This window comes from Dromaius novaehollandiae, chromosome Z (assembly GCF_036370855.1).
Source record: "Dromaius novaehollandiae isolate bDroNov1 chromosome Z, bDroNov1.hap1, whole genome shotgun sequence".
Taxonomy (NCBI): Eukaryota; Metazoa; Chordata; class Aves; order Casuariiformes; family Dromaiidae; genus Dromaius; species Dromaius novaehollandiae.
This window is the reverse complement of record NC_088132.1, coordinates 55959315-55979607: the sequence shown is the minus strand read 5'-3', so window position 1 is coordinate 55979607 and position 20293 is coordinate 55959315. Positions and strand designations below refer to the sequence as shown.

General features: G+C 36.4%; 1 protein-coding gene across 3 annotated transcripts in view; it reads right to left on the bottom strand.

Moving 5' to 3' along the window:
* LOC135325047 (methylcrotonoyl-CoA carboxylase beta chain, mitochondrial) overlaps positions 1-20293 on the bottom strand; it is a 38265-nt gene that overhangs the window by 14685 nt on the left and 3287 nt on the right. For all 3 annotated transcript variants that reach the window (XR_010386260.1, XM_064502463.1, XM_064502464.1), the window contains exons 2-10: positions 18420-18486; positions 15415-15499; positions 15054-15155; positions 14316-14443; positions 13066-13178; positions 8124-8237; positions 3014-3078; positions 2078-2177; positions 1013-1108 (exon numbers count right to left, since the gene is read on the bottom strand). Coding sequence is in view for 2 of the 3 variants with exons in the window: in XM_064502463.1 (XP_064358533.1) it covers positions 1013-1108; positions 2078-2177; positions 3014-3078; positions 8124-8237; positions 13066-13178; positions 14316-14443; positions 15054-15155; positions 15415-15499; positions 18420-18486 (870 nt within the window). In the remaining variant the exon portion in view is untranslated. The remainder of the gene's footprint in view (positions 1-1012; positions 1109-2077; positions 2178-3013; positions 3079-8123; positions 8238-13065; positions 13179-14315; positions 14444-15053; positions 15156-15414; positions 15500-18419; positions 18487-20293) is intronic.

The window sequence follows — 20293 nt, the reverse complement described above, 5'->3', positions numbered from 1 at the left end:
ACACTACGAAAGTTCTTCTGATTAGTTCTATTTCAACAAAAAACAGTACCTCTGGGCATATTAACCATTAATCAATACACTCAAATTTATAAAGACAAAAATATTTTGAGGCATGAGTCACTTTCTTAGAGATAAGTATATTTTCAGCTTTGCTTAAGGTTTTGACATACAAAAAAAAAATTTGTTCTGAGGTTTCTCTGAGACACAAAGAAGCATTTTAAATAAATATACATCTGTAACTAGTAAGACATTAACCAGGTGATATTTCAAATTTAAAAGAACATAAATCCAAGCTATTAAAACTTTCCAGGTTGCAATATAAGTGAGACTCAGTGAAAGTTTTCATATATTTCCCCCTTAATGCAAAGTAAATCCTAGTAATGTCTAATAAAGTATCTCAGGGATGCCATACACTAAGACATGTTCTAAAATAACTATGTAGTTGGTAGTGAAAAAAGCCTCAAATATGATCTATGCAGAGGATTGGGGAGGATACAGTCTCTGAAGGTACTGAGGCACATAATTACTACTTGATCTGTAGCAGAGCACAACAGTCTCCTCATGGGGTTGGGAGAGCACTGAATTGTTTGGTATGTTCATACCTCCATAAATCTTTCAATAGTTAATATTCGACTCCACAGAATTAGCAGAAAAAGAAAATTATGGTATCACTTAGCATCCAAATAACTGAATCTACAGAATGTTTGGCCAATGCAAAAGCTCACTGTTTCCTGGCAGCTTTTTTGGACTACTATCAAAACCTGATCTTTGCTTATCTTTCTTAAAAGCATAACCAAAAAGCATTACATTTTTAACATCACATTGCCATTGTAATGGATCTATTAGACAATTCTATCCAAGATATATTAAAGGATTTTACATTTAAATATTCATTATATGCCCAGAATCAGATTCCTGCCAGAAAAACAACGATGACATAAACAGTGATCTCCGGCAAGAAAACTAAGCTTATACATGTACGTACATGTCTGTCTCGTGTCTATATTCATACCTCTTTGACATCGAAGTTTCTTTTTAGCTGGTGACCAACTATTCCATATATTTCATCAGCAGGAAATAAAGGCTCTTCTGATGGTTCTATAGTCACCTGTAGCAATTTAACAAAAACAATTTACACAACAAAGGAATTATTAGTCTATATTATGATTAAATAAACTAAAGATGCAAATTAATTTGCCAACTGTATCTCTTCAGCAACCACATCAACACTTCTTTCTGGTTTGTTGTTCTCATTCTGCACAAAGATCAAGCTTAAATCAAAGCACAGTAACACCCTTTAACATACTATTCTTCGGCTTCATTGTACTCCTGCATATACCTCCACCTGCACTCCATTTTGACAACTTCTACCCTGTTATCAAAAAATTAAGCACGTATCCCATTTTGTTATTTTCACCCTATCCCAATCAGACAGACAGTGATCTGAAAAGTCAGTCAAGATTTTTGCCATGCCACTAAATGCAACATCTTGCCTTCCTTCAGCTGCTGAGCTTTGTTCCTCAATTCACCCTTTCTTATCTCCCCCTAGAATAAGGTAAGGCAACTCCTCCACTATATGCTATTCATGCTGTTTTCTAATAGAAATTTTTAAATCAATATAATACTTTATAAACCTGCCCTACCAAAATGACACGGTTTAGCTGTATCCCCTCAGTTCTCCATCTTTTGTTAATAATTGTAGAAAATTCATATTCAAAAAAATGCTTCAGCACATATCTAATGTTAAGTCAATGGGAATGACCATTTGGGCTTAAAAGTAAATTAAAGACCTTGCAAGACTTGGTTCATTCTAAAGTGTGGTTCTGAAGTATAGTTCTGATTATACTGCTTGCTTTACTCTCTCATGTAGTCTCAGTGAATTTATAAGGAATAACTACAGTAGGAATATAATTGCAGAATTTGAATCTTTCGCCAAAATTTTAAGGACAGGAACCGTAACTTCCATTTCTAAAGTGTCTAAAGTCAGAGACAAAAAAAACATTGTATAAATCAGGAAAAAGAGAGCATTCTTAATTTAAAAATACAATGTGTTCAGGAAAACATTCCATACACTTACATCTACTTTCTTCTGTCGATTTAAATTTCTTACAGCTTTCCTAGCTAGATGAAGTGCATGACTGTCATCCAAAGCATAATGATCTGTTACACCTGATTTTCTGTAAACAAATGATAACATTAATATAAAGATTTAAAAACAATATAAAAAATGAAAATCAGAGTTTTAAAATACTTAAAACTATATCTTTTAAAAAAGGATGCTAAAACACAGCTATGTTGTTATGAAATTACTTCAAAAACCACCACACATCTGAACTTTTCTTTTAAACAGCTCACTCAAGTTAGCAGAAATAAGGCAAAACAGGAACCTCTATTAAGTCAAAAATCAAAATGACAACATAAAAGATGCCAAGCATTGTTCAAATGGAAATTCAAATTCATTTAAAATTATAAAGAAAACCATGTTTACCACAATATGACGAACTGCCCTGAAAAATAATTGTCACTTCAGTAAATTAAAGAACAAACTATACATTTATTCTACAGTAATACCTAAATTTGTTTAATATTATTTTAATTTGTAAACTAAAAAGCACGTAGAGGTCTTTACTTTGATAAGAAATATTCTCTTAGAAAAATCACAGGCTCTTTGATTTTGCTTGCAGTTACGTTCCAATTGACAGTAAGAAAGATACGATCTGCAAAAATGTATTATCTTTTTCAAAATTTATTATTCTAAAAACAATCAGCATTAAACAGTATACAAAAGTCCTCTGTATTGTGCATGATACTGCATTACAATAGGCAGGCACTTAAGTATTTTAAAGTAATGAATGAAAAAAAGATCCTAATTCAGGTAAACTAACTAGACCACGCTAATGACAAAATGATTCACCAGTACCAGATTTTGATAGAGAAAATCTTTCTTTTAAGCCCAACTAAAATTTAAGTGATGGAAAAATTTAATTCTGGGAGAAAAAAAATTTTTTTGAACCTGCAGTGAAGATCAGCCCCTCCGAGATCCTCTGCTGATACCTCTTCACCTGTTGCTGCTTTAACCTACAACCAAAAAGGAAAGACAAGGGTTAGAATTGGCACTTGTCTTGCATTAATACTTATATAGGCTTAGTAATAGTAACAGAAAAGTTCTCTGCAAAATGTTTCTTTTTTAATAAGACTTCCTCAGTTACTGTCCCTCATAGCATTTAAAGTGTGGAAACACACAATCTTTCCAAAAATGCTTAAATCACTGTCTTTATATTTTTATTATCTACTATTTATAGGTAGTTTTTACTGAGGAATATTTTCCATTTACTGCTATGTTTGTATGTATCTGTTGTGTGTGCGTATACCTACACAACCTTTGTATTTATAAACATGCGTCTTCACAAAAATCAGTTAATTGATTACTGTCCTAAAAATATATATTCCTTTTAAGACAAAACAAGGCAATTCATGCATGATATTCCACTGCATTCTTTCAAATGAAAAACAACATCTTGATATAAACTTAGCATTCTCCTAAGTCTGCTCTGCTTTCTCTACACACTCTTCTTTTATAAATTTTAACTTTCTTATTTTAACCATAAAACAATCTGTATCAGTCTGAATTTCCTAAGTCTTCCATTACACCCACAATAATTTAATAAGAAGCATCTTCTAAATAGAGTGCATTAATGACATAATGCTGATAATCTGTCAAATCTTAGATCTGACAGGATAATTTAAGTGACTGAATTTCTTCTTAAAATAAAACAGTATCATTTACTGCATGGTGAACATTTCTGAAGCATTTTTTGAACCATTGCCTCTTGTCCTGTCACGAGGCACCACTGAGAAGAGTCCGGCTCCATCTTCTTTAAAATTATAGTGGTGTATATATATAGTGCGGTATATATATCCCATCACGTATTTACACATATTGATGAGATTCCTCCTGAGCTGTCTCTTCTCCAGGAGGAACAGTTCCAACTCTCTGAGCCTCTCTTGATATATCAGACACTCCAGTCTCTCAGTCATCTTTGTGGCCCTTCGCTGGACTCACTCTAGCAGGTCCACATCTCTCTTGCACTCCAGACATGGCCTATGTGCTGCGTAGAGGGGGAAGATCACCTCCCTCAACCTGCTGGTATCACTCTTCCTAATGCAACCCAGGAGGCAGTTGGCCTTCTTTACCGCAAGGGCACATTGCTGGCTCATGTTCAACTTGTCCACCAGGACCTCCAGGTCCTTTTCTGCAAAGCTGCTTTCCAACCAGACAACCCCCAGCCTGCACTGGTGCCTGGGGTTATTCCTCCTCACATGCAGGGATTTGCATTTCCCTTGGCTGAATTTCATGAGATGCTTGTCTGTCCATTTCTCCAGCCTGTTAGGTCTCTGAATGGCAGCACAGCTATCTGGTGTATCAGCCACTCCTCCCAAATTTGTATTGTCTGTAAACTTGCTGAGGCTGCACTCTGTCCCATCATTCAAGTCATTAATGAAGATGTTAAGCAGTAATTGCCCCAGCATCTCAGCCCTGGGAGATACCACTAGTGACCGGGCTCCAGCTGCACTTCATGCTGCTGATCACACCCCTTTGAGCACAACAGTTCAGCCAGTTTTCAGTCCACCTATCTTTCTAGTCCATACTTCATCACTTTGTAGAGTGATGATATGAGTTGAGAGGGTGGTACGGCGGAGAGGCCTACAGGTCAACAGGGCATCCTGAGCTCCCAAGCAACACTGCCAAGAGTGAGGATGTCAATTCCTCAGTCTGAGAGAGTGCAGAGGAATGTCCTTGCAATGTTACTACTACTGTGGCAACACTCCTCCTGTTACTGTTTCTAAAATGGTGAAATCTATCTGCTCATAAAGCCTTTCTGAAAGGAGCAATGAGGAAACTTGCACTTCAGACTTTGGAATGGATGCGCATTACACTTCTTTAGTATGCATACATCTCAAGACTGATTCTATCTAGCATCAGTTTTTTTGTTTCCTTAGGGTGTTTGGTTTTAGGCAGGTGAACAGTAAAACCCAGACCAATTTTCTTTGGCAATGATGTTTTGGGGAACAGAGCATACACAATAATGGCTACAGCATCCGCTACAGCATGGAATGGACGTTTCTGTGGGAGTTCAAACTAATTTTGATGCTTAGAGAAAGGCAAGCAAAGTATTTTCAGTGAGGATATGAGAAGCTCTACCAAACAGAACGCTGACAGGTAGAGCCATATTAAAGTTTGATCTATACGCACAAAGATAAAATCATTACATCTGCAGGTTGCTAAGGAACAGATAAAATTGGAAGACAGTTTTGAAATTCAGGAATCTTCTTCTGGAAGTGAAAAGCTTTCTTCATTTCTCACATTGCAATATCCTTATCATCACTGACTTGCCTAGCCAAGTCTTCTCTTCAAGACTTAAATCGGGCTACCTTCTTTCAGCTGCCTATCCTGGCAAAAGTCTCCTGCACAACTTCTCCGTCTCAAGTGACACACATGACACACATGTAATTGCCTTGCAATGTTAGAAGACTACTATCCTCTTAGAATGAGAGCCAACTTGCTAGGTAGCACTGGATATTAGCAGTCCTATTTTGTACTTGCTCCGTGCTGGAGCTTGAAAGAAACTGGCTTCGAGTAAGCTCTGCCAGAGCACATTACTGAGGAGTTCAGTGCAGACGCACCTACGGAGTCTCACAGGAATCAGCCTGGGTCTTGATGTCCCTTTCTAGCACTGTCTTAGTTCTAAGCAGAATCACTCAAGGTGCACTGCACCAGCACTCTCGCCAGTGGAAACACATTGTCAGAAGAGATGAGCTTACTCAGGTCTTTTAGATATACCAGCTGAGCTTCTGCAACAAATTAAACTTGAGCAAGGCCCAGAGGCAGTACTACCACTTTATATGCCACTAGGTCTAAGCTGATGAACTGTGCTGGACCTAAAAAAGGCTTTGCACTGAGACAGCTCAGGTATGCTTGCATCCATGGCAGTTATTCACAACAAGATAACCAGACCATTAACAGCCAAATATAAAAGTCTATTTCTTTCATCCTACTAATCTTCTTGCCTCAATAAAAAGATATACGAATGTTACTGACTCAACTAATGCTACTATTCTTAACTAATATTTTCATTCCTATTTATGTCACTTTTCACAAAGACATTTCTAATATTCATCTTAATTACAGTGATGAATCTACAGAAAAATACTTAATTTTGAAGGAGCATTTGTATTTGTTTACCTACAAACAATGAGCTGAACAAGACTAATACAATCTAAGCAGGAACAGAGACTTAGGTAAGACATTTGAAACAATTAGTGCCAGAGAAATTCTAATAGGAAATGAGCAGTAAATCAATTAGCATTAAATGGCATAGTTTCATCAATGAGCAGTTGCTATTGATCTGCTTTTGCTGATTACTTTGTTCTTTTTGTCAGTTTGGAAGGCCTGCACTGAAACAACAATATACCTCAAGCTAAATGCATTATTCAATTAAGGTAGACAATGAAGTGAGCTTGTACTCATGGCTACCCCACTGCCACATTTTCCGTATGTCAACTACATTCTGAATTTATTTAAGAAGTTCTGGAACTATACTTATGATTTATTAGCCACAGAAAAATATGTTTGAATAATGCACTTTTTTTTTAATTAAAACTCATCTATGCATAGCACTTCGGAAAAAAGTGTATACAAAGCTGAATCCACTTTTAGCATCAAGAAAACAAGGAAGAAAAAAACTAAAGTTAAGGAAAAGAATTAACTGCAAAAATTTACTGTGGAAATGAGAACAATGTTACACAACTAAACACAGAATGACATCATGGGATAAGTGCTTCAGGCTTTCAAGGAAATTAACATAATCATGACTTAAAAATTGGTCAAAAATTCTGTCAGTGATTGTTTTTTCTCATAGTTTATGGAACAATGACCTACTACATTTCCTCAGTAACTTAAGTGGTAGAAAGAAGCAAATTCCTCCAGCAGACTCCCCACCTCCTCTAACACTATAGGAACTGAGTAAGAGCAATATCCTCATCAACAATATTGTTCTGAGGTAATTTTTCCCATTTATGCATATTAAAGCTGCAAGTACTCTGAGACATTTAATTTGCACTTGGTTTTGACAAAGGAAGCACCCAGATGGTTCCCAAACACTGTAACCAAAACAGAGCCAAAGTACTGCCTCAGACCAGTTTGTTCAATGAGGCAACATTTCAAAGAAGCAGCAAGTTTATCCAGTCAGGCTTCATCTAGACTAGAAAAGTTCCACTGACTGCTGACATACCTGTTATCTCCAGCACTGATGTAATGTTTATTACTGGAACTTCTTTTTTTTCCTGATAAAACTCATGTTAAGCACAATTTATAAGTAATCTTTGAGTAATCTTTGCTCAGTCAGCAAAGATTATTGTTTTGGTATAAAACTGAGTCTATGCTGGACCACAAAGTAGTATAGCTCTGTTTTTCTAAGAAAATAAAGACCACTCAGAAACACTCCCCTTCCTGACAGGGCCAAACCACTATAATTTTAAAGCAGCCTTACGCTGCAATATTTTGCACAGTCACAAACTCCACTCTTGTCCACTATAAAGCGAGTTTTAATTCATGGAAGTTCTTCAGGTCAATTTCCCTTATGAGCATTTTCCCAAGAACATAAGGAAAATAAGACACACTCCATCATTAGCATATCTTCCTTGTCTGTAAACTGACTTTAATTACAGATTACCCATGCTTCTTAAGTTCCCCGATCTAGACTGTGAGCTATTATATACTACTTGTAAACTTTTTGTATTTCAAGTCACACACAGAGACGACATAATATAGTTGAATATAGAAAGCATTTTTACTATTTAAAATGTACTTACCATTCTAAAAGTATTAATCTGTAGCAATATTATTAAAAAAAAACTTAACAAAATCTACTTTATATATGTATCTTTATAACAGATAGCAAAGATTTAATTTAGCATACAAGCATTCAGATATATTTTAAAAGGCAAAATAACCCACAGAACATCCAAAAAGAACTCACAAAAAGGTCTGAATATTTAAGTTGCACAACTGTCAGTAATGCAAAGGTTTTTTTGGCTGTTACTAAAAATCTTTGTAAGCTTACCAATGGTGGTCCTCCCAAGAATATTGTTCCCTGTTTGCCAACAATAATACTTTCATCTGCCATTGCAGGTACATATGCTCCTCCTCCTGTACAGGATCCCATTACTACTGCTATCTATAGGGAAAACAATAACACAAGTTAACAAGCTGCCCAACCTTTTAAAATTGAAATGCACAGACCAACTGTTATTTATTGTAGTGATTTTAATACAGGTTCTGGAATAGCACTGCAAGATTATTTTTGCCCAGACAGAACAAACTTTATTTGTGCTTTACCTTTTCTAAGAATAAAACAAAACAGAATATCTCTATTTTTCAACCATCTTCAACCTATGATTTTCAGACCACCCTGCACAAAGAGTTCATATATGATGTACTACGAGCTACATACATGAAATACTTAGAGGTCTACATTCTGCCAGGAAATTTGTATTACCAATAAACTGTAAGAAGTTGCTCAAGGTATTTATGCTTTTAGACCTTTTCAACCTATTTCTGTAGAGAAAAGTTAGCACCTCAGATGTTATTAATCAGTATAGTTTCACCAATGTCAACAGTCTTTGAAGGCAGTTCCTCAAATTGAGGGACAACGTAACTTCAATTCTCCAATACACCAATTAATAACGACCACATTAGCAGCACCTTCAAGGCATGCTGTATAACTCTTTATACGCTTTAGCATGAAAAACACCTGCTTCATTCTTATGTCTAATTGAAAGATGAACATCTAACCAATAAACATTTTAACTAGGAATTCTTTGGTGACACTTATATAGAACTGACTTGATCCCAGACAGGAGGAATACAGCAGCAGCGTACGATCATGCAAGTGAAATCCTCTCTTAACTTCTCCTTCAGGAGAACTCTTCCAAGAAAATGAGGATCCTTTCAAAGCAGCTTGTAGAGCAGCAGAGATGAAATATTCATATGGAAAAGGCAGACAATAAGAAAATAACTGTCTAATTACTTTTATTTTTGGTGGTTGTAAAAGAAATCTAAAACACAAAATAATGTTACTTTGTGAAAATTTTATTTGGAGATATTTTTTTAAAGTGACATCAAGTAGCCTTCTGTCTTAACTGCTAAAATTTGCTGTTAAAAGAAAGCAGCACATAGTAATACCAAATAGAGGCACGGAATAAAGTCCAAATGACATTACCTGTATCTGAAGCAGGAACAGATGACATTTGTTAACCGGCGATCATCAAATCAAACACAGCTTTTTTAGCAACAAGTTTGCAGTATCTTAAAGTATACTCAGAATCACACACTTCTTACAGATTAATCTGTAATACGTTTTTTGTGCATTTAATAGATATCACCAGGTAGGTACAAGCACAACGTAAGCTTCTAAAAAGGAGGTAACTTGGGGAAAAAGTTAATTTCATTTCCCCACGCCCCCAGGGTTTTTGGAGTTGCTTTTCTCCTCTAATTACCAATTTATGCTGAAAAATGTGTTTATATTTAAACTTTAATTCAGATGTTACCTTTTCCAATATATACATTACGTATCAAAATGCAGAGGTCAAAAAGTATGACCTCAAACATTCATATTAATGTGCTACTTACTAACTTCACTCTGAGTGAGTTACTGCATAGATAATTAAAAGAGCAATAAAACCCAACAGTTCTGAATACACAGAAACAGTATTTTATACATAGCTCTCAACTCCCCATTGTATCCATGCAACACATGAGTGTGAGAGCTTGAAAAGTGGTTAATGGGAAGCTAATCATGGCTTTCTGATTCACCGCCATACAGGCATCAGTGCAATTTAAAGCTGCAGTAGGAGTATAATAAATTAGTCACAGGCAAAAGCAGATGAGGAAATTAAAAACAGCATAGGTAACTGATTAAAAAAAAGAAAAAAAAATATTTTAAGGTCAGAATTGAAAAGGGCTGGTGAGCTGATGAAACAGACATTCAGGTAGGCTGCAATAAACAACAGCAGATATAAAACTAACAACATCCAAATTCACATGTCAGAAGAATTAACCTGAATGGAAATCAGAGGGAGCATAATTTCCTAACTCCATTTCCTAATAAGACATCTTCTCAGATAGGGAAGATGATTCTATTCACCATGATGTGTGGTGATAAAATGATTAGCAGATTTACGAATGCTTATAGCACCTTTTGAAATGAAATGAATGAAACATTACTCAAACAAAATAAATAGACATCTATAACATTTTTTTTTTCAAAAGTGCTTGCTTCATTTAAACTTTTTCCTTTTGTATATGAATACATTATAAAAATCAAATGTCAGTGTCAAACTAAGAAAAATAAACTTTTGTCAGTGTCCTACCCAAAGAAAAATATAACTGTTTTGTTAAAAGGCAAACCCTTCCTACATGCAGTTTGCTTTCTGGTTGTATAGAATTGTAGTGCTATTCTACTGTGATACCCAGTGTTAATCTAAATAAAAAGAAATTCAGCTTTATGAAGAACTTTACAAATGCATGCACAGTTTTTCAAAATATTCAGAAAAATACCAAAAAAACTTTAGGACTGTCTTTCTAACAGGGTCCTGTGTAAACTCAGTTATTTCAGTCCTGCAAATTGGGTTTACATTTTCATCTCTGACACAACATTTAGAAATCACCATTACTGCACCAGATAATGATTGAAGTCTTTAGTAAAAACAAAGTTCATCAAAACTTCCGAAGTTCATTCAGCACAACAGCCACGTGACTATCATCTTTAACAATACACTCACTGTTCCACAAAAATGCTGGGACCAGTTTTATTTATACATACAAATCTGAAGTATAACCTAGACTTGTCAGTGACTCCAGGGGAAGCGCAGCTTGTGAATTAGCCAAGCATATAAGCTGCTTATAGTTCATAAGTGTCTTTTCTCCTGCATATTTTTGTTCCAGCTAAACAATACTTTGCATCAAAATACCTAGCTAATCACCACAATTGCTCCACTATTGTTGCTAAAAAGAAAAGAACTGCAGAAGCTGTCCTATGCCAGACTAGCTAAAGAGACTGAGTTTATGGTGGGAGTCTTCAGCCTTAGATGTGTCTGGAGACAGTGGATTTCAGGAGTCTTTAGAAGAGGAAAAAATGGCTAAAGATCTGAAGTCCAACACAGATGCCACCAAAAGGTGCCAAAGGGGTATCACAAATGCAGTTGCCTCAGAAACCATAACAAAGCCAAAGTCTGCTAAGTAAGGCTCAGATGGAATACGGTACCCTGAACTAGTGCTTCTGCTCCGCACTGCAAGGGAGTATTCCATCCCCTTTCTTCCCTTCAGGCTAAAGGATTCAATCAAGCATAGCTACTCAGAGAATCCAAATGAAAATGGCTCCAGCCAAGTTGTCCCTCTAAATTATAGATATAGTTAAGAATGAAAAAAAATATAATAATAAAATCTGATTTCCACCTTACATTCATGAGTTCAACAGTCAAATATACCAAAGTAACACAGTAGTGAAATATTTCCATAACATTGTTCGGATGAAACAACAAGTTAACTAAACCTTTACTCTGCTCAAGGTTCCAATAGCTATTTCTAAGCCTAATGTTTGAAAACAATGTTTCTGGTCAGGTGGAATATCCTAACAACTTCCTTCACCTTCTTTCATGCAGCCTATATAAAGTAATGAGCACCAAGCTGACAACATCACCCAGGAGCAAGCTCTTGGAATTGAGATAAACAATTCAATGAAAACACTAGCTCATTGCTCAGTAGTAGTCAAAAAAGCAAAATAAGTGTTAGAAACTACTGGGAAAGGAACAGAAAATAGAATGGTGAAAAACATTATGCTATTATATAAATCTATGATTAGCTCATAAATTGAATACTGCAGGAAATTCTAGTTCCTTCATCTTAAAAAAGACAGAGTTAGACCGGAAAAAGGTTAGACAAGGTAAACAAGGATCAAAGGTATGGAACACCTTCTGTGTGAGAAACAGTTAAGTAATCTATAACTCTTCAGCCCGCAATGGAGACTAAGAGGAAGCTATATGAGAGCGCTACACCATCATGCCAAGAGGCTGGGAGCTGAAAGGCTAGAAAGCAGCCAGCTTTCTGGTCTGCTCGATTTCCTGCACATCAGGATGGACCGTTCCTGTGCTTGGAGGAGGTTATCCGTGAAGATACTGAACTCCTCCACCCTCCCTGGCAGCCTCCCACACAACAATTCCCTTAACAAGCCAAAGACTGCTCTCCTGAAACGGTGCTTGCCTTCCTCAACTCCTTCAGGATCTTATGCTCCGCCATCCACTTTTACTGCAGCCAAAGCTGCCACCAGCAATCACATCCTCAACCAGCTCGGCACTCCTCATAAGCAGACCCAGCAGAGCGCCTCCCTTCGCTGGCCAGCCCAGCATCTGCTCCAAAAAATTGTCTCCAGACTCCCAAAATATCCATGACACAAAAACACTTCTAAATCCAGGACCTGTGACTAACAGTAATTCTATGCATCATTAATACATTAGAAGATGACCTTGTTGTCAAGGTAGTTTTATCAAACAGTACAGCAGTGTATAAAATGGATATATAAATATATATATATACACTCTTCTTAGCAAAAAATACGTCTAATTTACCAGCCATTGTCAAAGGGGTCCTCACCTTTACAGCACTGATGCAGAATAATCAACTGTTCCAAGAGATTTCCTCATGCTTCATCACATGGCCCTACACATCATGCTATCTATTCCTCTTTTCTCCCGCTTCAAGATAGGAGCAGGTAGGTCATGTCATTAACACTAAGGCCAAGAAGGAAGACAGCTTCTTCAAAATTATAATGACATTTTGTGGACATTCATTGTGTTTACAGTGCCTCCAATCCCCAGATTGGGCCATTAGGTCAACATAACTTCATGATGTCAAAAATGTAAAGCACAGGTACGAGACTTGAAACCAGACAAAAGCAGTAGGCATAAAAACTAGTTAGTACATTCCATTCTTAAATTAAAGCAAATTACCTGTGGAATTCCTTGTGAGGACATGACTGCTTGATTATAAAAAATACGACCAAAATGATCTCGATCTGCAAATACTTCTGCTTGCCGTGGTAAATTGGCTCCTCCAGAATCAACTAAATTGAATGAAAATATATTAACATATCTATACAACATTGTTCAGAGATTTAAGTTTTTAGCAAAATATTTGCATGTTACTTAAAATGTCCAGCATTTGCTATCACTAAATGCATTGCCATGAATCTAGGTATACTAAGATACTCTGCTTGAAAAAATAAAATTAATAACCCCATATAAGCAACTAATATCCACCCCAAACATTTTAATGGAAAATAAATGTAGATGCATTTAGAGATGCAGTTGTACTTTCCTATACAAACTTCTAAACTGACTTTACTGCAAAACACATTTGCATTAAGAACACTTTCAATGCATAGTTTTAACTTTTCCATTGCGATCCGGTCTCAAGTTCCAAAATAGAGACTAATTACTGTTAACTGTCTTTGAGATGTGTAGCACGTGTACTTTCACCCCCTGATTATATAGACATACTTAAGACCTTTCACCCTTACAGTCTTCAAAGCAGCTTCATTTATACATCACCTCATGCTGTGCCCTCTACCTTCAATGTCTCCAATTTCAGCTACCTATCCACTCCAAAATCATGAAAATAAATCATGTCAAAAGACTCCAAAGAAGAACACAAGACCAGGAAGGGAAAGCCATTCAGCTTTACCATGAAGTAGGGTTTGGGTACTTTCTCCTTGACATTTTTAGCTTTGAGACTTTTTTTTGTTCCTTCAGTATGATCTTTCGTACACCTACATGCTCCCTCAAAAAACAAAGTAACTTTTTTTTTTCTTTTTACCATAACTTGACAAGACTAGATGAGACTATAGGATGGACTGTGTATGCATAACAGGAGGAAGGGGAAGGAATAAGGATGAAGTGATACAGCAGTATAGCCACATCCCTAACTTGAGAACCCAGACAGCCTACAGCAGTGCAGAAAAAGAACTGCTGAAAAGCCAGGGATGCGGTGCCCTCCAGTAAAATTTGCCACTCATCTGTAGATGTAACACAGTATTGATGAAAATGCATTTGAATATGTGCATATGTGAAATACATACTTGGTTGTCAGATCTGGGGATCCATCAGTCTGAACAGCATCCTTTTAAAGAAGCAGTCTTTTATCTAGAGATCCTGAGCTGCCCTTAGCACGGGACATTTGCTATTTCTGCAATGGGACTTACCCAAGTATAGACATGGGAGATGATTTTGCATTGCGATTTCTTGAGCACGTAAATGTTTCTTAGCAGTGATGGGATAATAGGTACCACCCTTGACAGTTGCATCATTAGCAACAATCAAGCATTCCACCCTAAAAATAAAACAAGCTTATGAGAGAGAAATATATTTCTAATAAACAAACATGTTTGTTGATTAAGAAATGCAACAATCCCAGAACCCTTGAAGCCTCTGGGATGCTCAAAGAAAAAGCCCTCCTCACCTGCATTCCCTCAAAAACAGGTTATTACAGCAGACTGAGCACTGGGCACTAGGATGTCCTGCTTCATAGTCCCTTAATTCCCTAAAATAATGCTGTATCACACCACATTTAATTTTGACATTAGTCTTGGTGGAACTTTCAGCAAGCAAACCTAATTCTTAGTCTAGTATACCACCCTATATTTTGCAAATTACTTTACTGATGCACCAATCTCCTTCCTTCATCAGACAATAGAACCTCTGTGTGTGTTAATAGAGATGCTCTGCTTAAATACAGGACACGTTAATTAAGAAGAAAGAAAAAACACACAGAACAATCACTTCCTTACCTAAAACCAAATGATTAAGATAGCAACTTCATGATGTTTTTAGGTCTCAGAAGTGAAATACTGAAGACTAATAGCTTAATACTTGAAACTAAACAGAATTATACCTTCTTCCTTTTTATATCATCAATAGCATACATCACTGGTATCTCTCACCCAGATACTCGTCCAATGCCTGTGATAATGCCTCCTGCTGGTACCTCTTCCTTACCATACAGTTGGTAACCTGCAAACTGGGAGAACTCCAAGAACGGAGACCTGAATAACGATAAACATCTTGACAGAATTTTAAAAAGGACTCAGCCTCATATTTGCCCACTACTGAATCTTGCTTATAAGGCTCAATTTTTAAAAACAAACCATTTAAAAAAGAAATGAGCATTTCAAATAACATCTGTAAAATTTAAGATGGTGTTATTTGCCAGTGTTTATGGAAACTAAAGAGAAAACAAGACTGTTACATTACTTACACGCAAAAGAGAATCTGAGAACTGTTATTAAAAAAGAAAGTACCTACCCTGGATCAATAAGCCTGTCAATTCTCTCTCTGGGTAACAGCTTTCCTCTCGATGTGTGAAGCTTACGGGCTTTTTCTCCACCTCCTGTGATACAACAGTCATTCATTAGATTTACTGTGAACACAGATAAATAAATCACCACGTATATTAAAACTTAGGATGGAAACACTGATGAGTCCCCCGTTATTGAAGTACGGACCTTAATATTACATTTAATAAATAATGGTTTCACTTCAAACAGATTTAAGGTATTGATGTAAATGCTTGTTTTTCAGAATCTACTCTATTTTTCCCCCTCATTCTTTATAGTTAATCTTGAAGTAAAGATTCTAATAAATACAGTTGTCTGAAACTATCCACCACTTTCTGTCAATGAACAGAGCAACTGACAAGAAGAATATACATGGAGGAAAGCACAATAATGAGAACTACAAAACACACTTTCCCCAAAATTGGCTCAAAATAGCTTGCTGAATCCAATCTTGAAAGATCCAGCATGATCAGGATTCACTTCCTTAAATTACTCCAAAGCTGTAAGCATCACAGTTAGGATATACAGCATTTAATATCAAGGTTATATTTATCCTTGCTTCAGTTCAACCCTTTACTCAAGGCAATCCTATATCATATCTTTTGCTCTCTAGAGTTCTGTGTTATTCAGTACTTAAGATCTGTTGACACATCTTGGCCTCTAATAACAGAATGTCTCTCTATGTACACAGATCATTGATCCACCTCTTCACTTCCAAATTGTCTCCCCTGTCCAAAATAAAGAAGGTGCTACTTTGCTAACATTTCTCCTGGGACTTCTAGATTTCCTTGTAAGCTAAGCATTGCTAAAACAGAGCTTTTAGACTTTCCTTTCAAGCCCTCTCTCTTACCTTCTTCCTTGATCACTCTGTTCATCATCACCACCATTTCACACCTGCTAAGGCAGTTTATTTTTGATTCAGCCTGCTCATTAGGTCTGTATAACCATCCTCAGTTTAAAACTTGCAAATTCTTTCTGTACAAGTCTCTTAAGATACAGCCTCTCATATCCACCCACAGAACTAGCACTCTCATCCAAGTTCTCAACATCGTACATCATGATTACTACATCATTTTCTCTGATCTTGGCATATACCATCTTGCCCTGCTCATTTACACCCGGAGTGCTCCTGCAAGAATCATTTTCTGTCCCATGATTTTTGTCCTCTCTGTGTCACACTAATCAAACTCCTTGTCCTCCAGGCCCTGTAACTATTCTATTACACATTTCTCTTTCAAGATTGAGAAGTTCGCTCGACGCTAGATCAGCCTCCGTTCTGGACATTGTGAACAGCAGCCTCCCTACCAGTGAAACAGATTTGGAGGTGTTTGATTTGAAAACCCCTCTCTAATTTCTCTTCTACAAGAACATCTACAAAAACTTGACTGTGACTGTTAATATGCTATGATTACTGCTAGTCTTGGAGACTAAGAGTATCTCAGCTGTTTCTTGTGCTTGTCATGAGTAATGCATGTGATGTCATTTATTATTGACTTTAAATTTTTTGTGGCAGGGACCATCTTCCTGTTGCGCCACTGGGGATGATGCAGTAGAACGGATATGGGTTCACAAAAGCACTACCCACCAAAGTAACAAATACAGAATGCAGCATGCATTACACACATCTCCAGGAACAGCTCATTCAACAAAAGTTGGCTCTTACAAAAAAAAAAAGTTGCAATTCTTTTCATATACTTGTATGATAGGCTAAGCAGACTCGGTCAATTCCACTCTCAAAAGGGTGTATTAACACCCTGGAAGAGTTCCCTAATGGACATGGAAAAAAGAGGAGGACAGTGTTCTTGTCCTGTTATCATATACCGGGCAAGACAGGAAAATGTGCAGCGGGAGCCTATGGGTTTCAACACCTCCCCAAGAAATCCTGGGGCCTTGTTTCACATCAAGTAAGAAAAAACCTAAGCATGTAATCTTAACTGCACTCCTTTTCTATAAAAGAAATAGCATCATACGGGAAACAGCATATGAAGAGAAAAATAGTATCATAATACACACAAAAAGGGGAGAATCAAAGCTGCATGTTCAACCTCTGGTAGCACAGTTAAGCATTTTTATATCATCTTCATTTTATACTCCTCACTTAACTGGAATTAGTTCAGAAAGTCTTATGAGTCAAGAAGATAAAACACAGATTTCAATTTTTTTTTAAACTAGGACAGACTTGCTTTTGCCCAGCAGCACAGCTACCACTAGGTTGTTTCAAAATCCTCTTCACAAGTGAACAAATAGGCAATTCGAACAGAAATACACTGGCCAAATCGATCTGTTATAAAAGCAGGCAGCAGAGCATGAAGCAAGAATGCAGGTGAAGTGGAAACTGTGTGTGTATCAGTAAGAGTCTTCTTTTAATAATCCTATCTATCTAAAAAATATTGCCATTAAATTAAACAAACAAACATAATTGTCATTGATCACTAAGATCTTAACTGATTAAAAATTAACCAATTCTACATATGCAGTTTCCACTATTTATTTACTTTGCTTACTTTCTCCCTCTCAGGCAATGAAATTAATCTTCTGTTTTATTAAATCAGCCTTGCTTTTATTTATTGTCTGTTTCCAGTAATTTATGCATCTGCTTGCATTTGAATATTACCATGATATTCAAATGGCAAACAAAAAATATGTTAAAACTCTAAAGCCAATGGTAAATAAATAAATGGTAATGTTATGGACATATTACTTAGTTTTTTGTTAAACCTGAGTTACTAAAAAAGTAAAATAAATTAAATTTTGAATCAAATTAACCTGAACATAAACCCTTTAAGATTTTCAGCCGATGAAAGATAACAGATCTAGATTCAAATGGATTAGCAAAAATTTCTGTTCATCTACTGTAATCCAGCTTATGTTGTAACTGAATGAACTGTTTATGAACATACAGCTATAAGAAAAAAAGCACTATGTTGGGAGCACTTTAAAGAAATGTTCTAAGAACTTGACCATCATACTTACCTAATTTGATTTTTTCTGCTTGCTCTTTGAGTTCATTTACTAGTGCTTTCATTCGCTCATAGTTTTCCTAAGTGGGGAAAAATAAGCATTTCAACTTTAACTGAGTAACAGTATGCTGTTTTAATTTAAAAAAAAATAAAAACAGAAAGCAGTGTACATTATTTCTTTCTCTTCAAAATTTCAATTTACCTTATTAAATCCCAGTTCTGTATGTTCGTTAAAGTAGTAACATTTCTACCTATGTATGCTCTTCCCTCAAGCATCTCAAACATGTTTTTATAAACAAGCTTCATAAATACACTAAGTGCATTAGGACTGCAGAAGACTAAATTTAATCAATTAAAAATGAGATTCGTCATTACAGAGTCAAAATTTTACTTTTCAGGATTTGTTAATTTTTTTGTCACAGGTTGGTTTGATTTTTTAGTCCAATTTTGTAAAAAAAAAAAAAAAAAAAAAAAAAGAGGGTTCAAATTAACTGCTTCTGTGCCTCTTGTAACAAAAGATGAATGACCTATACTGCACAGAAGTTTGTAAACAATATTCACATTCTTACCACTTAGCTAGAATGTAAAGATAAAACAGAGCTTTTCAAGAACAAAAAAGTGTGATCTTCTTGCCAATATCTCACAAAAAACAAAAAGACTCTTAGAGCTTTGGATATGAGTGATCTGCTACTGAGATCAACATCACTCTCAGATTTATCTAAGACAGTGTGCTCATTATAGCAGTTTTTACCATTTCCTAGATATTAAAATATATTATCAAGCTTAATTTGGCTTTTCAGAGTTGTTAATAACTATGTGACCTCTTTAAAAAGTGTAACTGCAGTAAAGGAATGTGTTAGCTGCTGTATAAAAATTCATACTGTCTTGTCTAATTACTTCTCATTCAGAAGACACCAAAGACTACTTTTGTTAGAAAACCCCGTCTAGCAACTCCTCATATTCAGACTTGAACGATCAAAATTAGGGTTTTCCCTAGAAGTAACAAGTGCTGCAGTTAAATTTTTTCAGCTCTGTCTCAGTCACAGAAGGGCACCAAGTTGGAAAGGATGAGGAAAAGAAAAACACGTACACAGGTGCTTTGCTTTCAAACTATTCTAGCTGCATATTGTAACTTCAAAAAGAATACATTTCTCCCCCTTTGTAGTTGCTACAAGTAGATGAAAAATATTCTATCGAAAGGTAAAAAGGCATCAGATTAAAACAGGTCTTAACAATTCCATCAGCTTCTACGCACAGCTGGTACACAAGGTCAGCACCCGGAGGTCCTCCAACAAGATCAAGGTTGCGTACTGCAACGCTAAGCCCAACTCCGCTGCCGTTACCAGCTCTGGGGAAGGAGAGCTGCCAGCAACGAAGGCAGCTAGGAGCACTGCTCTCCAGCGGCACTTCCGTGCAATTCCTACCACTCGTTTGGCCAGCAAACACCTCATGTGTTTGAAGATACAATCTCAGTTAAGCAAACCTCTCTCACGGGTGGTGCAACCTAAGCCGCCCACCCACCAAGAATAAACGAAATCACCAGAATTCTACATCTCTCCCCACACTTTTAAGACTGTATTAGCACATCCACCACATTATTTTTCTTTCAGCCTACTTCTTCTGATATTTGAATCCTTCTTCTCCCTGCCCCAGTTTCAATACAGCTCCAGCACCTACCCCCATAACTGTTTTTCTTTCTCCTAACCTGTGAAACCACACTTCTATCGCCTGCTGACAGTTTTACCTCTGTCCACAGCATTCCAAAAAGCAAATACATAACAAGCAACATCTGCTAATTTGACTCTGCTGCTACTTGGAGAGACTTCAGGCAGTAACTGCAGCCACACAAGCACATTCACCAGCAAAGAAACCAAAATCTGCATTTCA